Consider the following 17,455-nt stretch of genomic DNA (forward strand, 5'->3'; position numbering starts at 1 on the left):
ACTTGATGGCAACAGGTTTGGTTTGGGTTTTGAATTGGGTGGTACAAATGGTGAAAACACACAGTTGATAACCAAAAAGCTAGAGGTTCAAATCTACCCAGAGACACCTTGAAAGAAAGGCCTGGTGATCACTTATAAAAAGTCAGCCATTGAAAACCGTATGGAGCACAGTGCTACTCTGACACACATTGGGCCATCATGAGTTGGAGTTGACTCAACGGCAAGTGGTTTTTATATTTAGTAAAGGACTTGTGTACAGCAAATTTTTATATCTCAATAAAAAAACAAAAAACATGCAAAAGATTTGAAGAGATATTTTATGAAAGAATGTATGCAAATGACTAGCAAGCTCCAAAAAATGTACAGCATCACTAGTTAACATGGAAATGCAATAACACTACATACTCTGTAGAATGTCTGAAATGTAAAAGACTGACAATGCCCAAGTTGTAGGGCATGTAGAGCACCTGAAACTCTCATGCAGTGCTGGTGAGAATGTTAAATGGTACACTTTGGAAAAAAGTTATCCATTTCTTATAAAACTAGACATATTCCTACACTATGACCTAGAAGATTCTCCCATTCCTAGGTATTTATTTAAGAGAAATGAAAACATATGGCCACACAAATATGTGTACCTAAATATTCATAGCAGCTTTGGACACAAATGTCCAAAAAATAGGGGATTTGATTATCAAGTTTTGACAACCATACAATGAATATGACTCAGCCATGTGAAAGAAAAAACTGTTAATACACGAAGCAATGTGGCTGAATCTCAAAAACATCATGCTAAGTGAAAGATGCTAGGTATAAAAGAATACATACTGTGTGAGACTACATACTGTGTGATTCCATTTATATAAAATTCTACAAAATGTATTCTAATCTACAATGACAGAATGCAGAGCAGCGGTTACCTGGGGTTAGTGAGAGAGTGGAAGGGACTGAATAGGAACATGGGAGGCGATGGAAATGTTCTCTGTCATGATTGCGATGGTGCTTACAAAGGTGAACACATTTTAAAAACTCGTTGCGATGTACATTATAATGAGTGCAGTTTATTGTCCTTATACTTTTATGTTGTAAACATGATCACAATTTTTCTTTACTCCCTAGACAAGTCCACCTTCTCTGAAATGGAGAAATGGGGAAGAGAGAGCTGATGGTCAATGTAACTCAAGTAAATTATAATTTTCTATGAATCACTCTGCGCATTAGACATTTAAATAAATAACTTCTTTAAACCTTTAAACATTCATGCAAATTTAAAATTCATTGTAAAATATATTCATGACATTTGAAATGTCAAAACAGTGTCAAAAATTAAAATACCTTTATTGTTCTGATTATAAATGTAATACAAGTATACTATAGAAAAAATCAGAAAACATATAAAGTTATAAGAAGAAACTGAAAATTATCTTTAACTCCACAACCTCGAAATCATTACTATCATTAAATTACCTGTATATCCTCCCAGTCTTCCAGTTTTGTCCTTGGAGATATATATATATATTTACACACATACGTATATGTTGTTAATTGCTGTCTAGTCAAGTCTGACTCATGGCAACTCCATGTATGTATGCATATATGTACGCATATACACATAATAAAATATTCATATATTTATGTACATTCATATACACAAATGGGAGTATAAATCATGATTTCATATTAATATGTACAGCTCTAAGTCTTATATTTTAATACAGCATAGTATTTTATTGTATGTCTATATCTTAATTTATATAAGCAAGTTTCTACTGTTCTACTTTTCCAATTTTTCTATATTATAGACAAACCTTTAATAAACACCTATGTATATTAGTTCAATTATTTCTTTATGATATATTTATAGAAATAGAAAATCTAGGTCAAAGGATGAACTTATCGAACATGTTGTTGTGTGCCATCAAGTCAATTCCGACTCACAGAGACCCTCTAGGACAGAGTACAACTTCCCCATAGGGTTTCCTAAGCTGTAATCTTTACTGGAGCAGATTACCAGATCTTTTCTCCCAAAGTGCCACTGGTAGGTTTGAACCACTGACCTTTTGGTTAGCAGCCAAGCATTTAACCATTGCACCACTAAGGCTTCTTTAATGAACTTAGATATATTAAAATTTTGTAATATCAGTTAACATCCTGAAGGTTGTACCAGTTTATATTCCTTATATCAGTATATGGATGCTTGTTTCCTTCTTCTTTTGAGAATAAATAATTTTTTGAACTTTGTCAATCTGATATACATCCCCCCCTCACTTATTGACATGGTTAGGTTTCAAAAACTAGGTCATTATGTGGCAATTGGTATTATGCAAAAATGGAAGATGACCATATCAGATCACAAAATGGAGGATGACTACATCATTACAGAACTACCAAATTAAATCATTACATAACTGCTAAATTACATCATCACATAACTGCCAAACTACTGAGAATCGTGGCCCAGCTAAGTTGACACATAACCTTAATCATCACAGCCAGCAATACTCTCGCCTTGCACCTTGGCATTCAGTACTGTCAGATGTACGTTGTTAATGCACAAAATAGTCAGATAGATTTTTCACTATTGTTGTAAATGCAAAATGTTGAATAACAAGATAGTCAATAAGCGAGGAGAAAAAAAAAACCCATTGTCGTCAAGTCGATTCTGACTCATAGCAACCCTATAGGACAGAGTAGAACTGCCCCATAGAGTTTCCAAGGAGCACCTGGTGGATTTGAACTGCTGACCTTTTGGTTAGCAGCCATAGCTCTTAACCACTGTGCCACCAGGGTTTCCAAGTGAGGAGGAGGTATACATTATTGTTTAATTTGTATGTCTCTGCTTACTAATGAAGTTGATCATCTTTTCGTATATTTATTGACTATTTTTAATTTTTATTACATTCACGGCCTAATTTTCTATTGGCATGCACCTCTTTTCCTTATTAAGAGTTGTTTATTTATTATCCCTTATCTATTATATTAGTTTAAAATACATTCTCATTTAGTAAATACCACTTTGCATGTATACCAACATTTGAAATACATTTAGATATAATTCTTTCTTCACTCTGTTTCATTGACTACTTATTTTTGTGTCAATATCGTGTTATTTTATTATTACAGTTTTGCATCTTATGTTAAAATATCTCATAGGATGTCTATTCTCATTTCTATTATTTTTTAATTTTATGCTTATTATCATATATATGCTTCCAAATTAACTTTAGAATTTGTTTCTAAACAAATACCAAGATTTATTTAAACAAAATTTGTTTCTAAACCAATACCGATTGATATATACATCAAAATACCATTTTGATGTATCGATTGAGAAAGAATTAATATCTTTATAATACTGAACCATTCCATCTAAGTAAGTTTTATTTTGTTTCTTTGTAATGTTTAATAGTTGTCACATTATTTCTACACACTTCTTGTTATGTTTACTCTGAGAGATTTGATATTTTTTAGTGATGTGACTTTAATAATATTTTGCAATATTTTCTAAATGATTTACTTTTTGGTATATAAGAAAGTAATTATTTTTATATTGTAACATGCTAATGTGCTTATTTCTTATTCGTTCTAATAATTTTTCAGTTGATTTCCTTTGGTTTTCATGGCAGACATCAATTTGATCTGTAAATAATGGAAATTTTGTCTTATTCTTTCCAATAACTGTAATTCTTATTTTACATTTCTGTCTAATTGATTTGACAAGCACTTTCTGGTCCTTTGATTTGTTTCTGCATTTTAGGAAAATTTTTCTAGTGATTCACCATCAAGTTTGATCTTAGTTTTTATTTTCTATGGATAGACTTGTTTAGGTAAACATAGTTATAAACCAAACAAACCAAACCCACCGCCGTCGAGTCGATTTCGACTCATAGCTTCCCTACAGGACAGAGTAGAACTGTCCCATAGTTTCCAAGGAGTGCCTGGTGGATTCGAACTGCTGACCTTTTGGTTGGCATCCGTAGCACTTAACCACTAAGCCACCAGGGCTTCCAAACATAGCTGTAGATACAGACATATATGTAAACAAAGTGACTGGAGAAGTGTTCTCTTACAATTTTGCTATCCATTTTTGTCAGGAGTGAATGTTGAAGTTTATCAAATAACTTTTAATCTAAAAATATTATTTGAAATTACTTAACCCTTAGTAAAATATGGTGTTTTAGGATGAAGTATCTCCCTGGGGACCTCAAGTTGAGAAGCTCGGCTCAGTAACATTCCTGTTATTCATTTGAGTAGTAAGTTCAGAGTCTGCTTAACTCTCCACAGTTAGGGCTCTCTCATTCTTAGCACTTTTTGGTACCTATTTAATTTTATTTACCAGATCCACTGTGCTTGAATTTAAATATCAGAAAGTGATAGTTTGTGTTTTATAAAAGCTTTTTTCCTAAAATTCTGGCACACATCACTCCTCAGTATTTAACTCACAATCTTAAAGGAAGCACTTTCATCATACCCATTGCGATAACTTGATTCTCTTTCATCCCTATGAGAAATACAAAAACAATAGAGGAAGATTTTAAGGATCATTTTGTTTGCCTTAAATAAGAAAACTTCATGCAGCAAAAATTATTTTCTATTAATTCTGAAAGAAATACATCTAAAATTGCAAGTTCTTTTATTTTTATGGAACATTCATATGTGAAGGAAAAAAAAAAAACTCAACATCTTGTGTTGAATATAACTTTGTTTTGCACTTTGAACCTAAGTGCCTGACAATGAATGATGCCCTTGTTAGATTCATTTTGAAGAGAAGAGAATACTGCAAACATTAGTGACACATACACTGATTCATGCTGAGTAGGTTTCCTCTTAGCCATTGACATGTTTCTCTCATTTGAATGCATAATAAAGCCTTTTGCAAAATGTGTGCTGTTTTGCCTCACCATCTGTGCCAGACATTGTACTAGTCTTTTTACAGTTGTCAGATATTGAAATTGCCATGACAACTCTAGGAAGCTACTACTATTATCATCCCCATTATCCTCATTTTACACCCAACAAAACTGAAGTACAGGGAGGTGAAATAAATTGCCCAAGATCACGCAGCTAACAGTGGCAGCCCTCTGGTTTAGGCCCAGATCCATCTGATTCCAAACCTAGTGTCCTTTCCAATATAAAAACCCAAAACCAAACCCAATGCCGTCAAGTTGATTCCGACTCATAGCAACCCTACAGGACAAAGTAGAACTGCCCCCATAGTTTCCAAGGAGCGCCTGGCCGATGTAGCACTTAACTACTATGCCACCAGGGTTTCCCTTTCCAATATACCTGCTGCTTATTTATGTCTCCTCACCTATTTATGTGCTAACTCAACTTCTCTCCCTCCCTTCTTTTGCCCCTTCTTCTACAGGCCCGTGACTAAGGTGTAGACTAAGAGGTGGAGTCATGCTTCACACGGCCATATCATGCTGGCAGCCATTCCTGGGTCTGGCTGTGGTGTTAATCTTCATGGGATCCACCATTGGCTGCCCTGCTCGTTGCGAGTGCTCTGCCCAGAACAAATCTGTTAGCTGCCACAGAAGAAGGTTGATCGCCATCCCAGAGGGCATCCCCATTGAGACCAAAATCTTGGACCTTAGCAAGAACCGGCTGAAAAGTGTCAACCCTGAAGAATTCATATCATATCCTCTGCTGGAAGAGATAGACTTGAGTGACAACATCATTGCCAATGTGGAGCCAGGAGCTTTTAACAATCTCTTTAACCTTCGTTCCCTTCGCCTAAAAGGCAATCGCCTGAAGTTGGTCCCTTTGGGGGTATTCACTGGCCTATCTAACCTCACAAAGCTTGACATTAGTGAGAATAAGATTGTCATTTTACTGGACTACATGTTCCAGGATCTGCATAATCTGAAGTTTCTAGAAGTGGGGGATAATGATTTGGTTTATATATCACACAGGGCCTTCAGCGGGCTGCTGAGTCTGGAGCAGCTCACCTTGGAGAAGTGTAACCTAACAGCCGTACCAACAGAAGCCCTCTCCCACCTCCGCAGCCTCATCAGCCTACACCTGAAGCATCTCAATATCAACAATATGCCCGTGTATGCCTTTAAAAGACTGTTCCACCTGAAACACCTAGAGATTGACTATTGGCCTTTACTGGATATGATGCCTGCCAATAGCCTCTATGGTCTCAACCTCACGTCCCTCTCAATTACCAACACCAACCTGTCCACAGTACCTTTCCTTGCCTTTAAACACCTGATATACCTGACCCACCTAAACCTCTCCTACAATCCCATCAGCACTATTGAAGCAGGCATGTTCTCTGATCTGATCCGCCTTCAGGAGCTTCATATAGTGGGGGCTCAGCTCCGCACCATTGAGCCTCACTCCTTCCAAGGGCTCCGCTTTCTTCGTGTGCTCAACGTGTCTCAGAACCTGCTGGAAACACTGGAAGAGAATGTCTTCTCCTCCCCAAGGGCATTGGAGGTCCTGAGCATTAATAACAACCCGCTGGCCTGTGACTGCCGTCTCCTCTGGATCCTGCAGCGGCAGCCCACGCTGCAGTTTGGTGGACAACAGCCCATGTGTGCTGGCCCAGACACCATCCGCGAGAGGTCATTCAAGGATTTCCATAGCACTGCCCTTTCTTTTTACTTCACCTGCAAAAAACCCAAAATCCGTGAAAAGAAGTTGCAGCATCTGCTGGTGGATGAAGGGCAAACAGTCCAGCTGGAATGCAATGCTGATGGGGACCCACAGCCTGTGATTGCCTGGGTGACACCTCGAAGGCGTTTTATCACCACCAAGTCCAATGGAAGAGCCACGGTGTTGGGCGATGGCACCTTGGAAATCCGCTTTGCCCAGGATCAAGACAGTGGGATGTATGTTTGTATAGCTAGCAATGCTGCTGGGAATGACACCTTCACAGCCTCCTTGACTGTGAAAGGATTTGCTTCAGACCGCTTCCTTTACGCGAACAGGACCCCTATGTACATGACTGACTCAAACGACACCGTCTCCAATGGCACCAATGCCAACACCTTCTCTCTGGACCTTAAAACAATACTGGTGTCTACAGCCATGGGCTGTTTCACATTCCTGGGAGTGGTTTTATTTTGTTTTCTCCTCCTTTTTGTGTGGAGCCGAGGGAAAGGCAAGCACAAAAACAGCATTGACCTTGAGTATGTGCCCCGAAAAAACAATGGTGCTGTTGTGGAAGGGGAAGTGGCCGGACCCAGGAGGTTCAACATGAAAATGATTTGAGGGTCCACCACTCACACTATTGTTTCTGTGTCATTGTTGGTAACCGCCAAGACACCCTGGCACAGTAAATTAATAGGTCAAGAGGCAGCTTCATGCAGCTGCCCCTATGTCAATGCAGGGTTTATGGAAACAGGAGGACTTATGGAGACTCTCCACGTCGAGGCAGGCAGGCGTGTGTCAGAGCCTTTCACACAGTGGGATACTAATTGTTTGCGTTGCAAATATTGGCATTCTGGGGATCTCAGTAATGAACCTGAACCGTTGGCTCATGCTCATGGACAGTTATTCAGCATTTTCTACCACTGCAAAAACAAGAGAAAAATTAAAAAAGAACAACCTACAGTGTAGGATTTACGTATTAAAAAGACACATTTGTCTAAAACATACTCTACAGAAAAATTTGTATCTATGATTATCATTTGTTAAAGCCTTGCCTCATACCATATTGTTGGTTCAGCACCACAACAAAATCAATATATTCTTTTCTTTTCTTTTGAAACATATATGCTGTATATGTTTTCAAGCAATATGAATGAGAGGTTCTGCTTTGAGTTACTCACCACTATAGATCCAAGTGTGATTGATTTTACCTTCCTTTACGTACAGATAACCCTAAGACTAGATCCCTGGAGTTATAGGTGGAGATATGTTGAGAGATACTTTTGTCTGATGTAGGATGCCAACAAACAAGACCCAAGGCAAAACTGCTCAACTCTGTTAATTTCTGTTACTATAAATAAAGGCATGTGCCTAGTTTTGATACAGAATGGAATATTTTTTATACTTGTGATATCACACTGGACCAGTTTACTGTAACAAAGCCCTGGGTTTCTTCAGATGGTGGTGTGCCACTAGATATAATTGACCTATAAAATGTAAGGTAGGTGTTAATGATGAAAATGATCCATTTAACTACAACTTGGTTTTACCAACGTGTTAGTGGAAAACAGTGGTTATCTATAATCCTGTAATAGTCACCTCATACCTAAGATCTAGAATTCAGATGTTCTAAAGCTCTCTGAGTAAGAAATTCTTTTCAGATGCCAACACAAACCAGGGTGATCCTTGCATAGCATGATGTTAATGCAACTAAGGATCTGATTAAAATCCAATAGCTGCCTGAAGGCTAGATTGCTGCTAGTCACAGGGACATCTAGCTACTCCCTCTCTCTGATGTTGTCTATTCAGATAGGGTGCACACAGTACTACCTTCAATGGGCAACTTCAGGGCTTCTCTCTGCTTCATTACCAAGTAGGTTTTGGGTTTTATTTTGAAAATTAACTTGTGCAGACAACAGGAATCTTGTTTTTAAAGAGATGAGAAAAACATGGTGTATTAGAATCAGGGCTTTGAACCAGTTTGTTCTGGTTCAAACCCCTGCTGAGAATTTGCATTTCTAACAAGTTTCTTGCTGAGAATTTGCATCTCACTCCCAGATATACTGAATCAGAATCTACAGTTTAACAAGATCCCCAGGTGATCCTTATGTATAACTTCCTGGGAACTTTTTAGAAATGCAAATTCTCAGCAGGGGTTCAAAGCTCTGATTAGAAAGCACTAATTTACTGTTGTTTTATTTCCTTCACTGAGGAAAAATCAAGAGTATAGCTCTGTAACTATGTTCAAATTTACTGACTCTTACCCACCTGGCCCAGGGGTGTTTGCTCAGTTCCGTTTGTTTTAATGATTGTTACTCAAAGTTAAAATGTTCCAGTTTAAAAAAAAAAAAAAAATGGCATCACGCCATTACCACTGGGGATCTGTTTCAAATGAGGCAAAAGTTCATTTAGTTAAATGTTGAGTTAATGACTTTCAAATTAAATATTTGAATGATCTGGGAAAGCATTGCTTATACAGTATATTCATGAAATGGAATATGTACAATCAGCATAGAACAGATAGGAAATGTCTACACTTTTCGCATTTTGAGAGGGATCTGAAAATAAGCCTCCTTTTCTGTACAGGTAAACTGGATTAAAACGTCTCTGAGGTTTGCTACTTGACACGTCTGATTTGGGGTTGGCCTTTCGAAAAGCTGGCATTTTTTATTATTCAAAACTCTGAGGAACTTTAATAAATTGACCTCAATAAAAAAAAAGTGGCAGACCCAAAAATTGTTTTTGCCAATTGGATGGCAGCACAGTTAAATCCTTTTCTCCCTTAATAAAGAGTGGAAATGAGATAGAAAGATTGAAGAATTGCCTGTTTAAGTCACATTCGTTTGACTTTCCTGATGATTATCATAGATCTTTTAGAAATTCCTTTCCTACTTGGGGCAATTACCTTATTTATATCTAACAATACAAATCAACCTCTGCTATAAACTCTATCACAATTCCAACTTGTGTGCAAATGGAATGGAATTTTTCAAATTTAAAAAATAAGAAAGTTAAAGTGGAAAGACAGTTTTCTACAAGTCAATAGAAAATGCTTTATCTTAATTTTGCAACATTTTATGGAAAGAGTATTTAACTAATTGTCAGAGAGAAAAAAACATTGAGCAATTAATAAAGCCTGTCACGATTCTAACTGCTGTCTTCTGTCAAAATAAAAATTGACTACAAATAGCTGAGTAAGACAAAATTGGATTAAAGTTAACACATTCATAGAAAAAATCTAGTTATTATTCCATCTGGAAAAAGAAATATTGGACTCTTTGGGGGATTTCCTTACTCTGATCCATGGAATACCAGTTCTTTAAGATATTAATAAATGATCTTCCAGAAAAGAATTCCATTGACTAATAAGTTGGGAAAATGCTGCATTCTATAACCACCTACTAGAGGTTCAAAATGCCTATGATCCTAAAAAAAAAAAAAGATCTGAAAAGTCCTGTAAACAAAAATTCTGTTTAACATTGTTTTCTTTGAAGTTTTTCTAATTTAATTTGAACATGTCATGTCACACTTCTTTTCATAATGTAACTTAACATCTTGAAAAGCTAGACTTCCACAGAACCTAGTTTGGTCCACATTGGACTAGAGATTCTTCTGAAGTATTTTCCAATGGTGTCCCCAAGAGATAACAAAAAAATACACCACCTTCGTAAGTGTTCAAGTCATAAAAGTGTATTGGCAGACATTTTTAGGCAAATCAACTACTTCCCCATTAAGTAATGGATTTATAAATAACTGAATGGTCACTTAATTTTCTATGTTCTCATTATTAGTGTCCATCTTGTGTTTCTTTGTATACATTCAAAGCTTTGGCATTCCGGGCTATAACTCCAGTGCTCTCTTAACTAGTTTCATAAAGGGATGAATTTCTTTTTATAGCCTCAGATTACCTCTGTTAGCTCAAACTAGACCACATTAGAGTATAGCAGCTCAGACCAACACGGACAAAAATCTGTCCCTTATTAGTTAACTCTGAGTCATCTCATTCACAAAGGGTTTATCTCAGAGCCTCCTAGGAAGAAATGCCATCTTTGCTGGACTCAACACTCAACATTAGTTCTGGGTTAATCAATACTTTGTGTATGCATAATAAGCATTTTCAGAGAAGCCTTTATTCTCTCTAGCCATTAAATACCTTGAAGAAATAATTCCCTGACTAGACCCTAATGGTCTGAAATAATTGATACATGCCCCAGATGTCTCCAGATGTCTGAAATACCTATCACTAGAGTATGATAGCTCACCCAAACAATTTGGCCTAATGAACTCCTGGCACAGGATTTCTACTTTTCTACATTCTCATATTATTCACTTTTTAGCCTCTTTTTATTTTTATTGCATTCATAATCATTAGCTTTTCAAATATTCTCAAAGTTGCAAGATATAAGCCAAGCATTACTGAGACTTGTAATTCCTAGGTCCTGAGGACAATTGTCAGAGCCCTGGTTTTCTTCAAGTTTCTCAGAAATTTTGCTCATGGCCAACAACTCCCCAGTAACACAAAGGCATTTAGAATTTGCTCCGAGTCTTTAGGGTGGATCCTTTCTTCATTGTTCTGTCATATATTCTGTTCTCCTCAGTTCTCAGAGAAGCCTAGAAGTTGCAATCTGCTGAGACTCTTTAAAAAAGAATTATTTAAATCTCACCTGCACTGAAGCCTGACTTCTGTCACTTTCCAATACTCAAGAAGGAACAAATATATTTTTATATCAGAAAGTACAAAAGAGAAGGTATGATCGTGGAGCAGAAAAATTGATCAGAGCCCCATGAAAATTAACTTACCCTTCCAGGGCCTTCCTTCATCTCTGTGTCAAGACGTTTGTTTTAACTTCAGGGGCTGTGCTCAGAAGCTGTTCAACAACACAGAATGTGTCTTGGGGCTTTCTAGGAAAGAAATAAAAGATACATTATTTTTAGCTCAGAAGGTTAGGCCTGACAAAAAGACAAAGCAAGTGGTTTTTTTTAAAAAAAAAAGAGGATGGGGTGAGGAGACACTTGGATCCATTTTAATCCTATTTCCTTTATTGCTAATTTTTATAGTTATTATCTTCCAACCGAAGAAGAATCAGAGATTATGTTCTTTAACTTTCATTGGTGACTTTTTTATCCCTCTCCTCTATGCGCTGATCACCTTTATATAGTTCACGTGAGCTATTCCAAATGGATTTTGTGACATGTGGACCTAGTAATGAAATTTTTGGTGCCAAAATCACTCATTCTACTTGGTACCTATGTAAATGTTTATCGTCTTTACTACTGGTATTCAGTGTAAGAAACATCCCTGTTAGACTAACACATCATGTACCCGGTGATTTCCATTGACTTTCCACCATTGGCTTTGTGAGCTCCATCACAATTTCTTTTTATTTCTGCCATTTGATCCTGGCTGATAATGATGAGTTTTTGGGATTATTCTGCCTTTGTGTGTGGAAAGCCTTGAGGAATGAAATGCTAACTTGATTTCTTGATTTTAGAGTAGCGTGTTTTGCCTAGGCAACAGAAGGTGCTTCCTCGCATTTAGGAAAGCACTTGACATGAATCTCTCAGTAATTCCCCTTTACCCATTCAAAAGCCGTTCCCAAGAGAACCTTCTCATTCTCCAGGAAAGTGTGACTACAGGGAAAGGACAGCATCACAACATAGGTCTACAAGGTCAAACTGATAGCTAATATACCATGATATTTAGCTAAGTTTGCCTGATAAAAACTGGCTCCAAGGACCAGAAGCCTATGCTTGCAAGGTTTAACCTAATTGACTATATTTCAAATCAGCAATTAATGACAGGTTTTCAAATCTGAAGTTGCTTTGCCCATTTTGGATTAAACAAATGCAGCTGCCTATTTTCTTAAAAAAAAAAAAAGTTGGGAACTGGATACGCCTGTCTTGTGTTAGCTTTTCAACAGATTGCCTATGATAAAATGTTTAGGGGCAAAAAGACATGATTAAGAAGATTTTAAAAGGTTTATTTTTCAAAAACAGGCTTAGAGCTGATGTTCCTCTTAGAAAATGTGGAAATCTGATCAGGACAATGCCCTTTTCCAGATTGCCAAAATTTTTAATACCTTGCTTCCTGCCACCCCCCCCCCCCCCGCCCCATCTTCTTGGACAGTAGCTTGAATACCCAGGAGGAAGAGAGCGAAGACTACTTGCTCCCCTGGGACAACCCACAGAGAGAGGAAAGCTTTGGAATTCCTCCATATCCCTGCCTCCTTTCCTGATGCTACAGTTGAAATGATCCCTCATTCTCCCACTCAACACTGCCACCTCAGAGCTGCTGTCAGGCTTCATCAATGAGTGCTGTCTCCAGGGACAAATCTTCTTTCACTGGTACTCAGAAATTCTTGGGTAACTGTTAAACAGAAAATTGCTTTGGAAAAAGAGAAGACAAGAAGAAAAACCTCCAGTCTATTGCACGTAACACTGTAAAAAGTTAAGGCTTACCATTCATATAATCACAAGCTGACAGCAATCTGCAGGTTGAGTGAGTCTGTTTTTTTTCTCTTTTCTAGGAGCAGGTGGGTTGATATAATGCCAAGCTTAAATAGAAAGTTTTATTTATAGTCTTAAGCAGAATAAGAAAAGAGCTGGCCTAATCAAGAAAGTACTTTACATTTTTTAAAAAAGCTTTACTTTATCATGCAAAGTAGCCATTAGAAGACAAGAAAAATGCAAAGCAATGCTCTACTAAATTCTTTAACTATGTGAATTCCAATAAATATCAAAAGGTCCATACTGAAATGGGTCAAAGATTTTGCACCTATTCTAAAAGGGCCCAAAAAGCAAAAATGTGGTTACCATGCTTACTTTCTTCATTTTGTTGCACACCTCCTATTCTAAATTGCTTTAATGTCTTGATTGCACTGCAACATAGTCAACAAACAAGGCTTAAGCCGGAGAAGAATCCAGACTTGCTGTATGTTCCTCCAGTCTTTACAACAATGTGTGTCCAACATTTACTGACTCGTATACATATTTATACATATTTGTGTGATAGCAAGAGATTGGAATTGAGTCATGAACAAACTTTGTTTTGAGGGTATTTGGAAAAAAAGCATTCTTCTTCACCCCAGTTACAAAATCAGGTGCTCCACACACGCAGATGAGTTATCCGATACACAAGACAGTTGTCTTCTTATGGTATTTTTTTTTTCTCCCATATTTTATGGGCTGCCCCAAATCATAATTAACAAAAAGTTATTGTTTATATATACATATATAAATATGTCGGGGAGGGTGGATTGAGTTATTTAAGTGTGTAAAGTGTAACTGTTTTAAAAATTGATAAGTTGAGACGGGAGGAAAAAAAGAAATAGAATGGTTGTGTCTGTGTTTTCTTTTAATGTGTTTTATCACAATCTTGCTCTGGGAACATTCCATGATTGAAAGCTACTAACCAACAACTCACAAAACCTTTTTTTTTTTCCTTCTCTTTAATGCCTGAAAGCTTGCTTTTGTTCTCAAAAAATTAGTGCTAATGACAAAGGTACCTTGATTTGTTTTAATGTCTCATTGACTGGTATTATTGATTTTTGGGCATGTCGTTTTTTCCTTTAACACATAAAACAATTTAACTTATTTTATTAATAAATAAAATTAGTTAAGAAAACTGATGAAAAGGGCTTAAGCATTCTGACATCTCAGTTAAATCCATTGGGGTATTATTAAGAAGTGAAATGTAATAAAAGACAGAGACACTTCAGAAAATATTTCCGTATTGCCAGAGGTAGTTGATATGAGCTTCACAAGGAGCATGAAACCGTTTAAAATCACTTTAGCACTGGAGTAGATCGAATAATCTACAAAACAGTTCTCTGTCAAAGAAACAGGTCTAATCTAATCTGATTCTGAGGCTGGGTAAGTGAAGGCTCTTCAGAGAAGGGTCAGAAGCCAGGCTATCCGGTTCTTTGTATGCAAAATTGCACAGGGGTCATGATTTGGCTTGCTGGATATCCAAACTGTGGAATACCAACCATACTATACAGATATTTTACTTTAGTGAATATAAACCCTCTACAGCTTGAAAAACTCAAATTCAATTGATTGGATTACGTAAGCAAATAATTGGCATGATTTTAGGAATGAAATATATTAGAGCAAAATTTAAGAGTTCAGTAAGCCATATATAAACATGGTCTAGTTTTTTTTTTTTTTTTTTTAGTTTTTCTAAGTTAGCTCTCAGTCAATTTTTAATGATTCAAGACATCATGCACAAAAAATTAAAGTCTTTTGTCTACAGGCAGATTTGTAACAATGGAAAGAGAAATCTGGCTAATGTTGAAGAGCAAAAGAACTGAAAATTGAAAAATTGCATTTGCATGATCCTTCTGATTTTTTTTTTTTTTTCTGATTAGAGTGAAGTTTCTCCTCCTTGCCTTTGGTACTTAAGGGAACAGGCTTTAGGGAGATGTGTTCAGGTAGCTGTCATCATCTAGGGTATCATCTTCACCCCCGTAGCTCCTTAGATGCCTTCCAGTGAAAAGGGAGTAGGTAGAGAAGGAAGCAGAAAGTTGACAGAAGTGGTACCTGGGAGCCATATTGTTAGATGACAAAGAAGCCCAGGATTCACCTCCAAGCAGCAGCAAAAATGCAAGCTCTGAGGCTGACAGAAATATAGAAATGTCCCTTTGCTAAACTTTAACTGCAAAACAAAGAGCTTGCCACCAAAGAAGGATTTCTTTCTCCTTTAGGATTTTCAGAAACCCTGCTGGTGTGGTGATTAAGAGCTATGGCTGCTAACCAAAAGGTTGGCAGTTCAAATCCACCAGGTGCTTCTTCAAAACTCTATGGGGCAGTTCTACTCTGTCCTATACGGTCCCTATGAGTAGGAATCGATTTGATGGCAAGGGCTTTGGTTTGGTTTTTGGTTTTGAGGATTTTCTGGTAATACCAGACTTGCTTGGGTAAGAGTCACATCTCTGACAGTGGGCTTTCATTTTATATCACTAAAGTAGTATGAATAAAACAAAAAGGGATTTTTCAGAAGACACAGTTTTGAATGTGTTGCATATATATCATTGTCAACTAATATCACAAGTTAAACCCAAACCAAACCCATTGCCATCAAGTTGATTCTAACTCAGCAACTCTATAGGACAGAGTAGAACTGCCCCATAGAGTTTCCAAGGACAGCCTGGTGAATTTTTGGTTACCAGCCATAGCTCTTAACCACAGTTGTCAATAAACTCACTGATCAGGTTGAAGATGGCCTCAACACTTGAGGCCTGTTCTTAAACCACGGTAGAAGTATAATATAACGGAGTCGAACTTTTAAATGAAAGCTGAACATACTTCTAGCTCAGTAGTCTGGCTTCTGGCTCTGCACATTCTGGTCATGTTTTTTTTTTTCATAAATTTACAAATTCATCACAGCTCTGTGTTTCTGTTTTTTTTGTTTTTTTTTTCTTTTTATCATTTTTCCCAGTCATGAGCATACTGCTCCAGCTGGCTGGCTGGTTAATATTTTTGCCTCATTTGATAGAATTGAAATAAAAGCTATGTGTTCCTACCCACTCCCTTTAAAGCAGATAAGCTTATATTGTTAAACCCAATATTCTTTTCCTAATTACCTCATTGCCAGACCCCAAACACAGATATGAAGAATTAAATGTAGAATAAAACTAAGTTAAGGAGAAAATGGAAAAACTTAGTCGAATTCCTTAGGAGAAATTTACTTAATATTTCTGCCACTGAACAGCAGGAAATCAAACACCACTGGCTTCTATGATACTCTTATAAACAACTAAATGCAAAAAAATTTGACCCTTGATCAAGGAAATTGGATTGGGAAAGAAATCCCTTGTTACAGCTATGAAGGCATTGTTTTATTCCACAGTACCCTGAAGCTAGGTATATCAGAATACCAGGATATGCCAGTAAATTTAAATAGTACATGTATTTTAGTGTCAAATGTATGTAATGTAATACCAAGAACCACCTGGAGAAAAGACGAGGAAAAAGAAAAGGCAGATGGGACACATGTGACTTATCCGAGGATTCTCACTCTTCTGTTTGACCTCTAATAAAGAAAACTAAGAACACAACTCAATTGCTGCGTCAGGATCTGAGAGATGAAACCCAAGGAGAGTCTCCACGAAAAACAACATACTACTAGATAGGTTACCTCTTTTCTTGAAAGACCTAAATCTTGTATGTGATTGTGAGTGTTTGACCTATAATGAATAATTTTAGAATTTCCATTGTCATACCGAGAGAGAAATCTATTTTCCAGATCCCCCTCTAAGACAGGGGTAAGATTTATGTGAATCCTTTTTTAACTGTCACATCCCTAGTTGTATTATTCCTCAGCACAACTGATCAAGTGTGCTAATACCATTGTACAAAGGCAATCCCACTACATTTAATCTATTCCTTGGGCTATTAGCTGGATATGCAAAAGGCTGATAGGTTGCATACATTATATACATAACAAAGGGATCTCGTGAAAACTAAATAAACACTTCTTTATACACACACGTACCATACCATGACAGCCAGAGTTTCTTTAAGCCTCACAGAGTATCAGTTCCAATATTCTACTGGGAATTAATTTGCTGAGCACCGAACAAATGTGTAATGGAAAAAGATTACCCAGTCAGCTTTATCACCTTGATTTATATATACCGTTCTATTTTAGCAACACCTGGAGAATCTGGTTGCCTTTATTTCAATGGTCTCAAGAGCTTTCCAAGATGAAGTTATCAGAAACTTGTTGGTATTAATGCACGGCTGGTTTCAATACAGGGCAGCTGTTTTCTGCTCAAAGTTTCCTGGACTGAAAAACAGGTTCACAGAAATGGGAAGTAACAGAAAAATGTACGCTAGCTGGTGAATCCAA

General features: G+C 37.0%; 1 protein-coding gene across 1 annotated transcript; it reads left to right on the forward strand.

Annotated features, from left to right (window-relative positions):
* The first annotated feature begins 5,326 nt into the window (after positions 1-5,326).
* Positions 5,327-7,632, forward strand: LINGO2 (leucine rich repeat and Ig domain containing 2). Its single transcript, XM_003407322.4, has one exon. The coding sequence runs from the start codon at positions 5,404-5,406 to the stop codon at positions 7,222-7,224; it is 1,821 nt and encodes a 606-aa protein (XP_003407370.1). The 5' UTR covers positions 5,327-5,403; the 3' UTR covers positions 7,225-7,632.
* Positions 7,633-17,455: the final 9,823 nt, after the last annotated feature.

The sequence above is a fragment of the Loxodonta africana genome, chromosome 9 (assembly GCF_030014295.1).
Source record: "Loxodonta africana isolate mLoxAfr1 chromosome 9, mLoxAfr1.hap2, whole genome shotgun sequence".
Lineage (NCBI taxonomy): Eukaryota > Metazoa > Chordata > Mammalia > Proboscidea > Elephantidae > Loxodonta > Loxodonta africana.

Coding starts and splice junctions, on each gene's coding strand:
- LINGO2 (XM_003407322.4), top strand. CDS start 5,404: ATGCTTCACACGGCCATATCATGCTGGCAGCCATTCCTGGGTCTGGCT.